Source organism: Scyliorhinus canicula, chromosome 2 (genome assembly GCF_902713615.1).
Source record: "Scyliorhinus canicula chromosome 2, sScyCan1.1, whole genome shotgun sequence".
Lineage (NCBI taxonomy): Eukaryota > Metazoa > Chordata > Chondrichthyes > Carcharhiniformes > Scyliorhinidae > Scyliorhinus > Scyliorhinus canicula.
Window position 1 is genome coordinate 103,554,977 of NC_052147.1, and position 16,080 is coordinate 103,571,056.

At 51.2% G+C, this 16,080-nt stretch overlaps 1 protein-coding gene across 12 annotated transcripts in view; it reads right to left on the reverse strand.

Moving 5' to 3' along the window:
• The window catches only part of LOC119956761 (pleckstrin homology domain-containing family G member 3-like), a 299,355-nt gene that overhangs the window by 32,279 nt on the left and 250,996 nt on the right, over window positions 1–16,080 (reverse strand). For all 12 annotated transcript variants that reach the window (XM_038784155.1, XM_038784182.1, XM_038784145.1 and 9 more), the window contains 3 exons: window positions 13,280–13,411; window positions 11,705–11,887; window positions 9,370–9,462 (listed from right to left, as the gene is read on the reverse strand). In XM_038784155.1, coding sequence (XP_038640083.1) covers window positions 9,370–9,462; window positions 11,705–11,887; window positions 13,280–13,411 — 408 coding nt within the window. The remainder of the gene's footprint in view (window positions 1–9,369; window positions 9,463–11,704; window positions 11,888–13,279; window positions 13,412–16,080) is intronic.

The window sequence follows — 16,080 nt, forward strand, 5'->3', positions numbered from 1 at the left end:
GTAGGCTTACAATAACACTGCAATGAAGTTACTGTGAAAGTCCCCTATTCACCACACATCCAGTCCGAGCACCTTATCAACATTAAGTACAGACAGCCTAACCAATCCTCATCAATTCTGAACTTGCTTAGTATCTCAATTACATCCATTTTCCCCATTGTCTGGGCAGCATCTTCTTTCTTGGTAAAGACAGGTGCAAAGTATTTGTTTAATACCTGTGTTATAACCTCCATGCGCAAATCCCCTTTTTGGTCAGTAATCAATCCTAGTCCTCCTTTGGCTATTTATATGCCTTGTGTTGTGGGGTCTTTTACATTCACCTGAGCGAGGACAGTGTGCCTTGGTTTAACATCTACTCCAAAGGCAGCACTTCCTCAGTATTACATCAAGTATCGATCTAGATTGTGTGTTTCAAGTTTTCAGAACAGGACTTAACCCCACAATATTCTGATTCAGAGGCAAGAATGCTTTAACTGAGCCAGGGCTGACATCTCACTTTCTTGCAATCTGCATTACTGATTGGCACAAATGTGACTACCCTTTGCCGTGCAACGATTTGCTTGGGCTCGCAATCCTAATAGTTCCTTGCTGGAGGCCCTCAGCTGCACATAAAGTGATGCCTTGCTATGCTCAGGGACCTACGATGGCCTTCCAAAGAAACCGTTAGATTTCAGGTCAGTTCACGATGATCAGTGGTCATGAGGAGGGGAAGGAATGTGACTGAAAGGACCAACTGTCCTTGCAGCTTCTGAGACAACCTTGCCTCCCGATGGCATTCGCTTGTTCCTCTTGTGGGGGAAGCAAAGGAAGAGGCCACTGGCTTTGGATCTCAGCTCAGGCCAACATCCTAGGGTAAATAGGCCGTGATTGGGGGACTAGCAATATAAGGGTTACGAAGTTGCAGATGGAAAGAAGACGGTTCAGAAAGGCAATGTCATGAGAGTCTGATAGTGCACTTGATCACCCAGGCATTCGCAATCTCACCCACGCATGTGTGGAAATCAAAATGTATATAGCACCTATACAGCAGAGACTCGGGGCGGAATTCTCCGCTCCCCACGCCGGGTGGGAGAATCACGGGAGGTCCGCTCTCGCACCTCCCGCGATTCTCCCACCCATCCCAAAATGGCCGTTTTTCACAGCGGCCCGCGATTCTCCGACCCGGATGGGCCGAGCGGCCTGTCGTTCGTGACGGCGGCAACTACACCTGGTCGCTGCCGTCGTGAACATGGCATGAGATTCCAGTTTGGGGCTTGTGGGGGGCGTACAGGGGACTGAGCACCATGACCTTGCTCGGGAGGGGACATGCCCGCAATCTGTGCCCACCGATCGTCAGGCCGGCGTCTCAATGGGACGCACTCTTTCACCTCCGCCGCCCCGCAAGATCAAGCCGCCACGTCTTGCGGGGCAGCGGAGGCGTCATTCTCGGCCCGCCGGGCCTTGACGACAGCGACAAGGCCCGACGGCCGAGATTCACGGCACAGCCCTCCTAGCCCCCCGGCGGGGGGTGAATAGGGGGCCAGGAGCGGCCTCCGACGCCGTCGTGAACCTTTCCGGGTTTCACGAGGGCGTCGGGCCTAGTGGAGAATTCCGCCCTCAGTGTAGGGGGCTAGGCCGCTTTTATGATTGAACCTCACGTGGGTTAGTTTGGCACTTCCTGGTCAGCGAACCACTTAGGGACATAAGGAGGCCATTCAGCCTCTCAAGTTTGCACCGCAATTTAATTATTTCATGATTGCTCTGTACCTCACCCACTTTTACCTGTCTTAGTTCATATCCTTTGATACTCTTACCCAATAAAAATTTGATCATCCCAGTTAATTAAACCCATGAAGCATTGATGTAATTCTGATGAATCTGCACTGCACCCATCCAGGGCAATTGTAAACATAAATTATGTTTAATTCCTTGCTGAGAAATGAATACTGATGTTGCAATCAAAAGCAATTGATAAATAACTTAAGAAACCTTCACACGCCTCGTCTTTGCCTAAAGGTATTGGACCCATTATTGGGGGTCGGTTAACTCAGTTGACTGGACAGCTGGTTTGTGATGCAGAGTGAGGCCAACAGCGAAGGTTCAATCCCCATACCAGCTGAGGTTATTCGTGAAGACCCCGCCTTCTCAACTTTGCCCCTTGCCTGAGGTGTGGTGACCCTCAGGTTAAATCACCACCAGTCAGCTCTCCTCTTCAAAAGGGGAAAGCAGCCTATGATCATCTGGAACTGTGGCAACTTGACTGAAGTAATAGTTCCTTAGGCATCTCTGGAGACTAAACCCACAGCAGGCTAAAGCCTTTGAGCAATTCCACTAATGGGGAGAGCACAGGTCAGCCGATGCCTCCATCAGTGGCTTTCGTTCATCATACAGAGAAAAGCTTGTTGGGGTTGAAAATAGAGAATTTCCCTTCATACAGCACCTTTGGAAGTCCAGTCACTGTTGTAGTGTCAGAGACACAATAGCCAGTTTGTGCACAGTATCAAAAATGAGATACGTGACCAGGTAATGTGATTTATCGATGTTGATTGGGAGCAAAACATCAATCTCAATCTTGAAAACTTGAGTTGACCCCCAGAAGGGGAGAGAGGGCAGAGAATTCCATCTTGTGTGAAGAAATGCTTCACCTCTGAAATTTTAAGGTCATGTCTGGGTTCCCAAATGAATTGCTCACCTATCTCGCCCATCAACTGCTTCATCAATAACAGACCCTTAAAAGGGCGCGATTCTCCGACCTCACGCCGGTTCGGAGAATAGCGGGCAGCCCTGGTTTTTCACACGGCGCGGTCCAACGCGCTCCCGCTATTCTCCACAACGAGAAAAATGTTTACATCGGTTTTCCCGCGGATAACCCCGTCAAACGCCCCGATACGGCCAAACAGCCGACTATCCAGCCCCCCCGTTATTCTCCGGCCCAGATGGGCCGAAGTCCCGACGTCGTGACGCCAGGTTATAACGCCGGCTATCACAACTGCTTTTTAAAGTCGTCAGCCAGTCGTGCTGACTGACGAGAGGAGCGAGGAGGTGAGCGGACTGCCGGAGTCTGGGCAGACCGGGGAAGGCACCCCCGAGAAGGCAGTGAGCAGGGGGAGTGGAGGGGTGAGGGGGAGGGAGAGGAGGGGGAGAGGAGGGGGAGAGGAGGGGGAGAGGGAGAGGAGGGGGGAGGGAGAGGGAGAGAGGGAGGGAGGAAAGGGGGGAGGGGGAGGGGGGAGGGGGAGAGGGAGGGAGAGGAGGGGGAGGGAGGGAGAGGAGGGGGAGGGGGGAGAGGGAGAGAGGGAGAGAGGGAGGGAGAGAAGGAGAGAGGGAGAGAGGGAGAGAGAGAGGGAGAGAGAGGGGAGGAGGGGGAAGGGAGAGAGGGGAGGAGGGGGGAGAGGGGGAAGGGAGAGAGAGGGTGAGGAGGGGGGAGGGGGAGAGGAGGGAGGGGCGGTGAGAGAGAGGGAGGGAGGGAATGACTCGTCCACCCACGGTTACAAAATGTCAGCCGCCCTGCCATGGCATGACGGTCACGAGGACACGGCCGCTGTTTGCCCTGTGGGTTATGGCCACAGGACACTGACGCACCGGTGAGGACGACGTAGTTAACTGCCCGTTGGATGCAGAAAGTGACCAGGGGTTAGGCTGGCCGCGAATCAGCAACGCGACCAGGCCACCGGGACACACAGGTATCCCGTGGCACGCAGCTGCCGAGGTGTCCAATAACCTCCATCTAACATGTTATTTCTCTGCCCCCCACCACCCTTCTGTAGGTTAGCAGAATGTATGCGAACATAACGGCTATGTTCAGCGCAGTGGTTGGGGCTGCTGCACTGCATTTGGACATCCAGCAGCATCCACAGCCACAACCCGCAGTGGATGCAGGGCCAGCTGCAGCAGCACAGGGAATGGCCAAGGAGTTGCCAGTCGTTGAGCAGATGTGGGGGGGGGGGGGGGGGGGGGCAGGAGGAGGAGGAGGAGGAGAGAGTGAGGGTGCAGCCACGGCGCCAGAGGCGACGACCGAGGCCGAGGGTGTACCGTGGCCGGATCTCTTTCCAGACAATGCCGGACATCACCTGCAGGAGGAGACTCCGGTTGAGTAGAGAGACGGTGACACATATCTGTCATCTCGTGGCCACCTCACGCCACGTGGAACGGGAGGAGGCCACACGATCCCGGTTGCCGTCAAGGTGACGGTCGCTCTTAACTTCTATGCAACCGGCTCCTTCCAGTCTCTGAGCGGGGACGTCTCCGGGATCTCCCAGTCATCAGTGCACAGGTGCATCTGGGATGTGACCGACGCCCTCTATGCCATCGCGGACCGCTACATCACCTTTCCCGAAGACCGAGCAAGTCAACATTCACGAGGTCGTGGATTTGCCAGCGTGGCCGGGATACCGATGGTGCAGGGGGTCATCGATTGTGTTCACGTCCCCATGCACCCGCCTGCAGGGGACAGGGAGGTCTTCACAAACAGGAGGGGGACATACTCCATGAATATCCAGGTGGTATGCGACCCCCACATGACGATCATGTACGTCTGCGCAAGGTTCCCAGGGAGTGTGCATGACGCCTACATTCTGGCACAATCGTACATCCCTGCAATGTTTGAGGGACGGCCCCCCCAGCTGAGGGGCTAGTTGCTGGGCGACAGGGGTTATCCACTGAGGTCTTGGCTGATGACGCCTATACGGAGGCCTCAGACCAATGCGGAAACCCAATACAATGAGGCCCATGCAGCAACCAGGGGTGTGGTGGAGCGCTGCCTTGGCTTCCTGAAGATGAGATTCAGGTGCCTGGACCGCTCCGGAGGGGCCCTGCAGTACTAGCCCGACAGGGTCGCTTGCATTGTAGTGGTCTGTTGTGCGCTGCACAACATCGCGATGCAGCGGGGAGATGACCTGCTGCAGGAGGCGGAGGGAGAAGCCAGTGGCAGTGGTGCCAGCACAGAGGGGGAGGAGGAGGAGGAGGTTAGTGGAGTGGCGGGCGCAGCACGCAGACAGGACACGGCTGCTGGTGATGCCCAGGAGGCTGCACGATGGACCCGGCGAGGACGGCGGGCACGCGACGCCTTGGTGGCAGCCAGATTTACGCGTCACGCGCGACAGCACCGCTGAACACCAACCTGCATCGCCAGACACGCAGACGCCGGCCGCCGGCCGCCCCCCCCCCCCCCCCCCCCCCCCCCGCGTACACTGCTCCAGTTCTACATCACCCTTACCACTGCGGCACAGCGGTATGGCACGACATTGATGGCTGTGTCAGCGGGCATGATCAGTGCCATGTTGAATGATGACGGCCCGCTCTGCGATGAGCTGAGAACACAGAATCGTTAGACAAAGTCTGACCCATGGCAATAGCTGAACCATGGTGGCCGCGGAGTTCATCAGGGACACTCCATCACGTGCCCGCGTGGGGTAGCTGTGAGAGGAGGTGGGGGGGGGGGGGGGGGTGGGGGGGGGGACTGCACACCCGGCACCTAAGTTTCACCGCTCGTCAACCCCAGCGACACTCGGTCACGATCCCTGTGGCAACGGAAAAATCACACGGTCTTACAAGTTAGGTGCAACAGTGAGTTTAATGGTTAACATTATGTACAGATGCTCTAGCCCAGGGGTGGGCAAACTATGGCCCGCGGGCCGCATGCGGCCCACCAAAGGTCTTTATGCGGCCCACCAAGATCAAGTCATCAAATAATTTTTTTTTTAATAAGGTTAATGGGGGGGGGGCTGTTGGGTTACTGGTATAGGGTGGATACGTTGACTTGAGTAGGGTGATCATTGCTCAGCACAACATCGAGGGCCGAAGGGCCTGTTCTGTGCTGTACTGTTCTATGTTCTATATGAGGCGCCCAGAATCATAACCGGGTGAAGCGCCATTTTTGAAAAGTAGAGAAAAAGAGGGCTAAAGGCAGGATGCCGCCGGGGGAAGCGCTGAGGTATATGCCGCACGCTAATTGGTTACAACCGGGACTATTAATTAATATACTATGCGGCCCTTTAAAATTGTGAATTTCTGAATGTGGCCCTTGCACGGAAAAGTTTGCCCACCCTTGCTCTAGCCCCTACAACTAATCTGTGCCCTTCACCCGTGCCAACTTACTATATGTCCCTCTTCATTGCCTTACGGGCCCTACCACTACGTCTAAGTGAATTCCCAGATGATACAGCAGGAGTGGAGGCGGACTGCTGAGAATCACCCCCTGCGACATGTCTCCCCGTCGGCACTCGTTTCCTGGGGCGACCCGGCCTCGATGGGCCAGGCTGTTCTGCGGGCGTTTCGGATGACATGGTGTCACCCTGCTCTGCACGCTGCCCACCCGATGCACCAGGGATTGGACAGGGGGAGATCGAGCGTCACGGGACGTCCCATGATGGAGTTAATGGGACGGGCCCCAGAACCTCCTCCTCCCTCGGGGAGCCCGGTGGCCCCCGGGCCTCACATTTGGACGGAGGTGCGAGCGGGGAGGTGCCCCGTCGCCCCACCGACACCTGGCGCTGCCAGTCCTGGAGGCCTGCAACGGTATCCACCAGGGTCCGAAGGTTCACAGAGACGGAGTCCAGGGAGTGAGACATTCCCGCCAGGGACTGTGCAACCTCAACCTGAGTGCACGACGCCATCCAGCACGTGTGTCAGGCGGTTGATTCTCTCTGCAACTGACTGGTGGGACTGTGCCATTTCCTGCTGGGACTGGGCCACGGCCTGGTGAGACTCGGCCAAGGCCCGCAGCGCGCCGGCAATGTCATGTTGGCTGTGGCGCATTGCTGCCTATGAGAGGGCAGCCCTGTCCAGGGCCGAGGATGACGCGTGCAAATTAAGCCCAACGCCTTGCATATCCTGACCCATGGCCGAAACCGTTTCACCCATTGCCTCGACCGCGGATGCCACCTGTGCGGTGTCGGCCTGGGTGGCTGCCATGAGCGGCACCACTCTCTGCTCCTGGACGCGGTTCGATTCCTCTAACTGCATCTGCAGCTGCTGGAAGACGGCCCTCATCCTGTCATTCTGTCCCTGGGTTTCGAGATGCATCAGCTGTGCGGGTGGGTCAAGTAAATCCAGGAACCCAGGAAACGTCTGGGAGCCAGCTGGATGCTGGGCCTGGCCTGCCCACTGACAGTCCGGGCCCTCGGCTGCACCAACCTCCACCTGCTGTACCTGCTCAGCTGTGTTGTGTGAACCAGACCGTGACCCGGGAGCCTCATCACTGAAATGCCCAACCAAGGTGAGTGTCTCTGGGATGGTGGATGGTGTGGGAGATAGCAGTGCCGCAAGCTCTAGGTCCTCGTCCGTACAAATGTCGTCGGGGTCATCGGCCCACTGATGAGTGGCCGCAGGGCGTTCGCGGCCCATTTCTCCCTCTGTCACCGTCCTCTGCGCCTCCTGCTCCACAGAATCTGCCACCCCTGACTGTGCTCCCGGCACCCTCTGGCATGCGTCCCTGGGTGCGGTGGTGGTGGTGGTGGCAGGTGCTCGTCTTTGCCTGGACGCAGACGGCCCTGGTTGTTCGGCAGCACGTCCTAGGGAAGAGAATGAAACGGGGTTATTTAGAAACGCTCGGCTGGGCGTTGGACGGTCCAGTGGGCAGAGTGTGAAAGGACAGAGGATGGGGGTGGGGGGGGGGGGGGGGGGGAGGGGGGGTGTCCAGTGGGCAGAATGTGAAGGGACAGAGGATGGGGGGGGGGGGGGGGGGGTGCCCAGAGGGCAGAGTGTGAAGGGACAGAGGATGGGGTGGGGGGGGGGGGGGTGTCCAGTGGGCAGAATGTGAAGGGACAGAGGATGGGGGGGGGGGGGGGGTGCCCAGAGGGCAGAGTGTGAAGGGACAGAGGATGGGGTGGGGGGTGGGGTGTCCAGAATGTGAAGAGATAGAGGATGGGGGAGGGGGGGGGGTGTTGTCCAGTGGGCAGAGTGTGAAGGGACAGAGGATTGGGGGGGGGGGGGGGTTTGCCATGCAGGGTTGTCTCACTTGGTTCAGCACCTCCAACCTCGCATTGCGCGACCTCCCGGGTGGCAGATCCCCCAGCAAGGTCCAGTGCCCTCTGCTCAAACGTGGTCAGGGGGTGGAAAATGGGCGAACCCCCTCCGGTCCTGTTGCGCTCTCGGGTATTGTGAATGGTCTTGTCCTGTTGGGGGGGGGGGGGGGGGGGGGGCATAGATAGATCATCAATTCGGCAGGTATCATCAGGGCGTTCACATATTGGAGAAGGTTGGGGGGGTCAAGTTGTAACTAAACCATTGCATCTCTCCAGGGGGTCGCAGCGCTCATGTGGGTCTGTGACTACTTGGTAAACCACCCTCCACTCACTGTGCCCCCCTCCCCCTCTCCCTCGTGCCAGAGGGGGGAGGTGGGTGATTAAGTACATGGGGGGGGGGGGGGGGGGGGGGGAGGATTGTTGTGACCCGGGGGCGCCCTCTTGGCACTTACCCTGGCGGCCCTGGTGAGGTCGTGGAGCAGGTCGTGGTCCTGCATTGCTCCCCAGACCGAGGGGTCTGCCCCACTGCACTCACGGCAGTGCCTACCTCACGCCAGGCCCGTCGCACTACCCTGGCAGGGTGGAGGTGCCCGCTTCCAGGACAGATGATGCTCCTCCTCTGCTCCACCTCATCCAGGAGCGTTTCGATATCTGCCTCTCCAAACCTCGGGCGGCCCTCCATGGCTCCGACATCTTTCTCCTCCCGTTGCTGTGCTCGCTCGCACCTTTTGACGACGCGGAGCGGCGTCATGTGGGCGTCGTCAGGGCGTCATTCTGGCGCCGCAGGGTTATGGCATCATTTTTCCCGTGAGGTCCGCAGCCCCGGTCCTAGCCCATTTCTGGGTCGTGAATAGCTCGTGAGCGGGGCGTATCGGGCCGTCGTGAAAGTCGGCCGATTTCAATCGGCCTTCGCGATTTTCCGCGGGAGCGGAGAATTCTGCCCCTGATCTTTGATATTCAAGAAAATACAAGCCTTGCCCTATACTTTAAACCTTGCATTGCCTGCTCTGCTTGCATGCCTGGCTGGACATTGTACTATGCCGTTCCCATCCTCCAGGGAAGATGGGAAAAGGGAGACCAATCCAAAGCAAACAGTGAGTTTATATTTGTCCCAAAAAGTGTCCAAAAAACTCAAAGTTCTTGGAAATCATTCTCCCCTCAGGGGAAACTTTTCTTTTACAACTATTGATGCTAATAATGTAGAAACACTATGGGAAAGAAGGAAAACAAATAGATCAAACTTGGCATTGAGTTGACTGGCACAAACTGGCACTGAGTTAAAAACTATCTCCACCACTGCTCAATATGAAAGGAGGTGAAACAGATACAAATAAGGGAATCTCAACTATAAGCACAACAGAATGTTACAGCGATGGTTGAAGAATCTGTATGTGACACAATCAATGTTCAAACATTGCTTTTCTCATACCTGGACAGCGTGCTGCTGTTTTGGATTCTTGTAATGAAACAGGTCAAAGCACAGTGAGTTTCTTGTGCCTTCGTTGAGCATCAGTGCAGTACACTGTAAAAGAAAGAAAGTGTGAGAGAGAGAGAGAGAGAGACAGACAGTGAAAGAGAAATCCATTACAATCCAAACTGGACAATCCATTCATTCCTCAACATACGCCGATCTTACAAACCCTTGCACCTGATCCAAGACACATTCTGATAGGGTGGGAAGGAGAGGCGATTTGAAGACAGGTAAGTCTCTATTGGCTGCTACTATCCAGGCTACCATAGTTGCCACTATCTGAAAAAAATGTAAGCCTTGAGGCATCCTAGGCTGCCAACAGCAGCTAGTTGTCTTTGTCATCAGAGGCATTTAATGATATTCCTCTCTTCAGATGGGTCATGGCACTTCCTGGATTGGACAGGGTGGCATTGTACAGCACCAGTAGCGATTCTCTATCCTGGTATCTATCATTCCCCATCTCAACACTGGAATAAGATTCCAGTCTGTAGGGCAGCACAGTGGCCTAGTGGTTAGCACAGCTGCCTCACAGCGCTGAGGTCCCAGGTTTGATCCCGGCTCTGGGTCACTGTCCGTGTGGAGTTTGCATATTCTCCCCGTGTTTGCATGGGTTTCGCCCCCCACAACCCAAAGATGTGCAGGTAGGTAGATTGGGCATGCTAAATTGCCCCTTAATTGGAAAAAATGAATCGGATACTCCAAATTTTAAAAAAAGATTCCAGTCTGGAACTCGCTCCCAGGTATCCATTATTCTATATATAAACAATCCGAATCCCTCAATTAGATTCCAGTCTGGAACTCGCTCCCGGGTATCCATTATTCTATATATAAACCATCTGAACCCCTCAATTAGATTCCAATCTGTAACTCACTCCTGGGTATCCAGTATTCTATATATTAAACATCTGAACCCCTCAATTAGATTCCAGTCTGTAACTCACTCCTGGGTATCCAGTATTTTATATATAAACCATCTGAACCCCTCAATTAGATTCCCGCATGTAACTCACTTCCGAGTATCCATTATTTATAAACCATCTGAACCCCTCGATTAGATTCCAGTCTGTAACTCACCCCGGGAATCCATTATTCATATATAAATCATCTGAACCCTCGATTAGATTCCAGTCTGTAACTCACCCCAAGATATCCATTATTCTATATATAAACCATCTGAACCCCTCGATTAGATTCCAGTCTGTAACTAACTCCCGGGTATCCATTATTCTTTATATAAACCATCTGAACCCCTCAATTAGATTCCAGTCTGTAACTCACTCCCGAGTATCCATTATTCTACATATAAACCATCTGAACCCCTCAATTAGATTCCAGTCTGTAACTCACTCCCGAGTATCCTTTATTCTACATATAAACCATCTGAACCCCTCAATTAGATTCCAGTCTGTAACTCACTCCCGGGAATCCATTATTCTATATATAAATCACCTGAACCCTCGATTAGATTCCAGTCTGTAACTCCAAAGATGTACAGGTTAGGTGGATTGGCCATGCTAAATTGCCTTTAGTGTCGGGGTGTAGTGTGGAGGCATGGGCTTGGGTGGGGTGCTCGTTCAAAGAGCCAGCGCAGACTCGATGGGCCGAATGGCCTCCTTCTGTACTGTAAATTCTATGATTCTATGAACTCACTCCCAGGAATCCATTACTCTATATATAAACCATCTGAACCCCTCGATTAGATTCCAGTCTGTAATTCACTCCCGGGAATCCATTATTCTATATATAAACCATCTGAACCCCTCAATTAGATTCCAGTCTGTAACTCACTCCCAGGAATCCATTACTCTATATATAAACCATCTGAACCCCTCGATTAGATTCCAGTCTGTAATTCACTCCCGGGAATCCATTATTCTATATTCAAATGAAAATGAAATGAAAATCAATTATTGTCACAAGTAGGCTTCAAATGAAGTTACTGTGAAAAGCCCCTAGTCGCCAAATTCCGGCACCTGTTCGGGGAGGCTAGTACGGGAATTGAACTGTGCTGCTGGCTTGCCTTGGTCTGCTTTAAAAGCCAGTGATTTAGCCCTGTGCTAAACCAGCCCCAACTGAACCCTCAATTAGATTCCAGTCTGTAATTCACTGCCGGGAATCCATTATTCTATATATATATATAAACCATCTGAACACCTCGATTAGATTCCAGTCTGTAATTCACTGCCGGGAATCCATTATTCTATATATAAACCATCTGATCTCCTTGATTCAATTCCAGTTTTGTTTGGCTAAAGGTGTCTTTAATTCCATGAATCAATCTGTAAACTTGTACCATGATGTGGGTCTTGTAGACGAAGTGCTCTCCTCTTTTCTTTGCTAGCAGTAGAACTTTGTCAAACAGGAATAAAGTGCGTTCATTTTTGGCCCGGTGAATCCGAAATGTTCCTTCCAGGACTAACTCTCCGTACGTTGTCAGGTCTGGTCCATTCCAGTTTATCAGCAAGCTCTGTACCTCCTGCGAAGGCAAACACAAAGATCAGCTTCTACTTAAACATCTGCCACACAAACAGAACATGTTCAATAGCAATACAGCTGCACGTACTTTCTCCCATATTGTTTACCCCTCTTCCTGCACTCCTGCCCCTTCACATCAGTAGAAATAGTCAGTAACACAGGATGGTGGAGAGAGGGGATACTGAGTGACTGTATGAGTGAGCTGGATTATCAGTAAAGATGCATTTTTACTTTCAGAAAATGAAGCATCTGAAAAACCAAATGACTGGCCATCTCTTCTAATGCTTCTATGAATACAGCTGCCAGATGGTATCATCATGATTGCTTGGCTGAGACCCAAGAATAAATAATGCATTCAGCACTGACATGGCTTGCAGGAGAGTAATATATTTGTTTGATTGAAATCTTTGTTACCTTGTAATAACCTAATCTTTGAAGACTTTTTCCAATACCTGTGTGTTTATTTACACAAGATTAAGAGGTGTAAGTGGATAAAAGTGTTTGGTCATTGATGGTATGAGTGTCAGTTGATTAACACTTTTTAAAGTTGTAAACTGAGCAGTTTTTACCACAGTAGATTTTCAAAGCCTTGGTGCTTATGTCACTTTCATGAGCATTTCAAAGACTTTCTAGACTTGCCAACAGCTCATTAGTTCTGTACATAGCGGATACTGCGACAGTGGGTTTGGAGAATGCATGGAGTGAATGGAAGGGGCATGCGATATATGGAGTGGGGATATATGGGAGAGGGCATGGGAATATATGGGAGGGGCGCGTGCGAATGTATGGGAGGGGGTGGTGGGGATATATGGGAAGGGGCCAAGGGGATATAGAGGGGCCGAGGGGATACATGGGGGGGGGGGGGATGTGGTGATATATGGAGGGGTGGAGGCGAGTGGATATATGGGAGGGGGTTGTCATGGAGAGATATGGTGACATGGGGAGATATACGAGAGCATGGAGATCTGGGACACTAGGATGGGGCATGGGGAAATGAGGTGGCATGTGGAATTGAGGGGGCATTAAGTGAAATGAGGGGTGAAGGCTGGACGGCCTGACAGCCATGGTTACAATTGGACTGATGCCCAGTAAACGGAGGTGGGCCATCCCACCTGTTGACCTCCTCATTCACCCTTGTCCACTACTGTCTCATGCCTGGCTCTGGAGGCAGTGGTCATGACCCCCTGCCTTCACCCACCCAAGACAAAAAATGGTGGGTGTGGGCCTCCTTAATGGAGATTGATTTGCAAACCATCTCCTTCAATGGCCTGCAATTAGCAACACGGCGAGGTGGGGATTGGAGTGGTTATGAGTGACAGCATGAGAGATACCTGAATTTTGTGCGAATGGGAGGCTTCTGTGAAGGAAGGCCCGTAATGGAGATGTTTAATACCTGAAGCCGTATTGCATGTTCATGTTTCCTCTTCATGTCATTGATGTACCAGGCCACACCCGTCATGGTGTCTATGGCTTCTTCAATCACCACATAACCTTCCTGGTTGGTATCAAAGTGCTTTGCTATTTCCTGCAAGAAGACAGATAGGAATATAGCCATACTCAGGAAGAAGCCATTCAGCTCCACTGTTTGACACAAAAATAGGTGGGACAGTTAGTTGCAATGAGGAAATAAGAACCTTCCAAATGGATATAGATAGGTTAGGAGAGTAGGCCAAATGTGGCAGATGGAGTTTAAAACGTGCATAAATTTGAGGCCACGCATTTTGGTCAGAAAATTGGGAAGGCAATTTATACCTAAATGGGGAAAGATTTCGGGGTGCTCTGCTGCAGAGGGATCTGGGAGTCCGAGTCACAGAAAACGAGCATGCAGGTACAGCAGATAATAAAGAAAGCAAATGGAATGTTGGCATTTATAGCTAAAGGAATAGAGTATAAAGGTAAGGAAGTGTTGTTGCAACTATACAAGGCATTAGTGAGACCACACCTGGAGTATTGTGCACAGTTTTGGACCCCTTATTTGAGGAAAGATGTAGTGGCATTGGAGGCAGTTCAGAGGCGGTTCACTGGGTTGATTCCAGAGATGAGGGGTTTGTTGTATGAGGAGAGATTGAACAGTTTAGGCCTATACTCTCTAGAGTTTAGAAGAATGAGGGAAGATCAAATTGAGGTATACAAGATGATAAAATGTATGGATAAAGTAGACGTGGAGCAGATGCTTTCTCTTGTGGGGCATTCTAAAACAAGAGGTTATAGTCTTTGGATAAGAGGTGGCAAATTTAAAATGGAGTTGAGGAGAAAATACTTCTCCCAAATGGTTGTGAATCTGTGGATTTCACTACGCCAGAATGCAGTGGATGCTGGGACAGTGAGTAAATTTAAGGAGGGGTTGGACAGATTTTTAATTGGTACTGGGTTGAAGGAGTATGGAGAATGGGCAGGATGGTGGAGTTAAGGCCAGGATGAGATCAGCCATGATCGAATGGTGGAGCAGACCCAATGGGCCAAATGGCTTAATTCTGCTCCTATGTCTTATGAACTTATGGTCAACCTGTATCTTAACTCCATTTTCCCACCTTTGCTTCCATATCCCTTACCGAACAAAAAACCTTTTATTAATTTCAGTCTGCAAAGCTAGAATTGTTCCCTCCAGCCTTTCTGTGGAAAAAATGTGTTCCAAACTGTGTGAAGAATTGCTCTCTAACATCACCCGAAAATCCAATTTTAAGGTTTTGCAACCTTGTTTTGGACTTTTGCACCAGAAGAAATAGTTTTTCTTTATCTTACCCATCAATTCCTCCATCATCCTTAACACTCCAATTAGATTCACCCTATAATCTTCTACACACCTGAAAAACTAAAAACTCGCACTTCTATAGTGCCTTTCAAATCCGCAGGATGTTCCAAATTGCTTTATACGAATGAAGTCCATTTGAAGTGTCGTCACTGTTGTCATGTAGGAATCACGGTGTCCAATGAGCGCACAGCAAGCAGCCACAAACAGCTGTGAGATAATGGCCAGGTAGTCTGTGTTTTGTGATTTCAGGATAAATATTGGCGAGAACACAGTGCACCTATTGTTTTTCAAAATAGTGCCAAAGCAGCAGAGCAGCCCTCCTTCAGTACTGCACAGTAATGTCGGCTGAAGCCTCAAATCCTGGAGTTGGAATTGAACCCACAACCTTCTGACTCAAGAGATGAGAGTGCTACCAACTGAGCTACAACTGACACTATCAAGGTCTCTGCAACATGTCCTCATAATTTAATCTATTTTAGCCCCAGTGTCCCTCTGTGAAAATAGAATTCCAACAGTGGAGAAGGCCCTTCGGCTCATCAAGTCTGCACTAGCCCTCGGAAAGAACACCCTACATAGGACCACGCCCTCTCCTGCAACCCCGTAACGCACCCTTAACCGTTGGACACTAAGAGGCAATTTAGCATGGCCAATCCATCTAATCTGCACAATTTTGGACTGTGGGAGGAAACCAGAGCACCCAGAGGAAACCCACGTAAACTAGGGGAGAACATGCAAACTCCACACAGTCACCCAAGTCCGTGGTCACCACTGTGCCGCCCACACAAAATACAAGTCTTTTTTTTTGTTTCAGAGGCCCCATTATTTTCTTTCTGTCGATTCAAATAAATGATTGAAAAATACAGGATGCAATTTATCCCCTTATACTTGTTTTGTACAAAGTCTCCCTTTAAACAGCCTAGAACGGAGACTTGCCTCTAATTTTTCCACAAGATTCTGGACATTGCAATTTTCTACATTTGCAATGTATTCTATTTCAAGAATCGTATTTTGAATTAAATAAACTGCTTACATCAACAACATCTCTATCTTTCAACACTTTAAAAACCTGGATCATGTACTTGCAGTTACGAGGAGAATGTTGCCTGACTTTTAAAACCACCACTTTCAATAGCTAACTCAGAATTTGCGACCAAGTGCTTCTTTTGAGACTGCACTGCGGAAAGACTGAGCCTAATCTTGCAGCCATCTTGTTAATTGTATCAAATTATATGTAAATAGTGAGATTGGGGGGGCGGGGAAGTGGGCCTAGATAGAACGCTCCTTCAGAGGGTTGATGCAGATTCAATGGGCCGAACGACCTCCATCTGCACTGTAGGAATTTTGTGGTTCTATGCTCTATTCTATGGTTCTAGAGGGGATTCAACAGTGCCCCTGTAACAAAGGGACAGGCAAACTGCAGTTGCTGGGTGAGGAGGTGCATG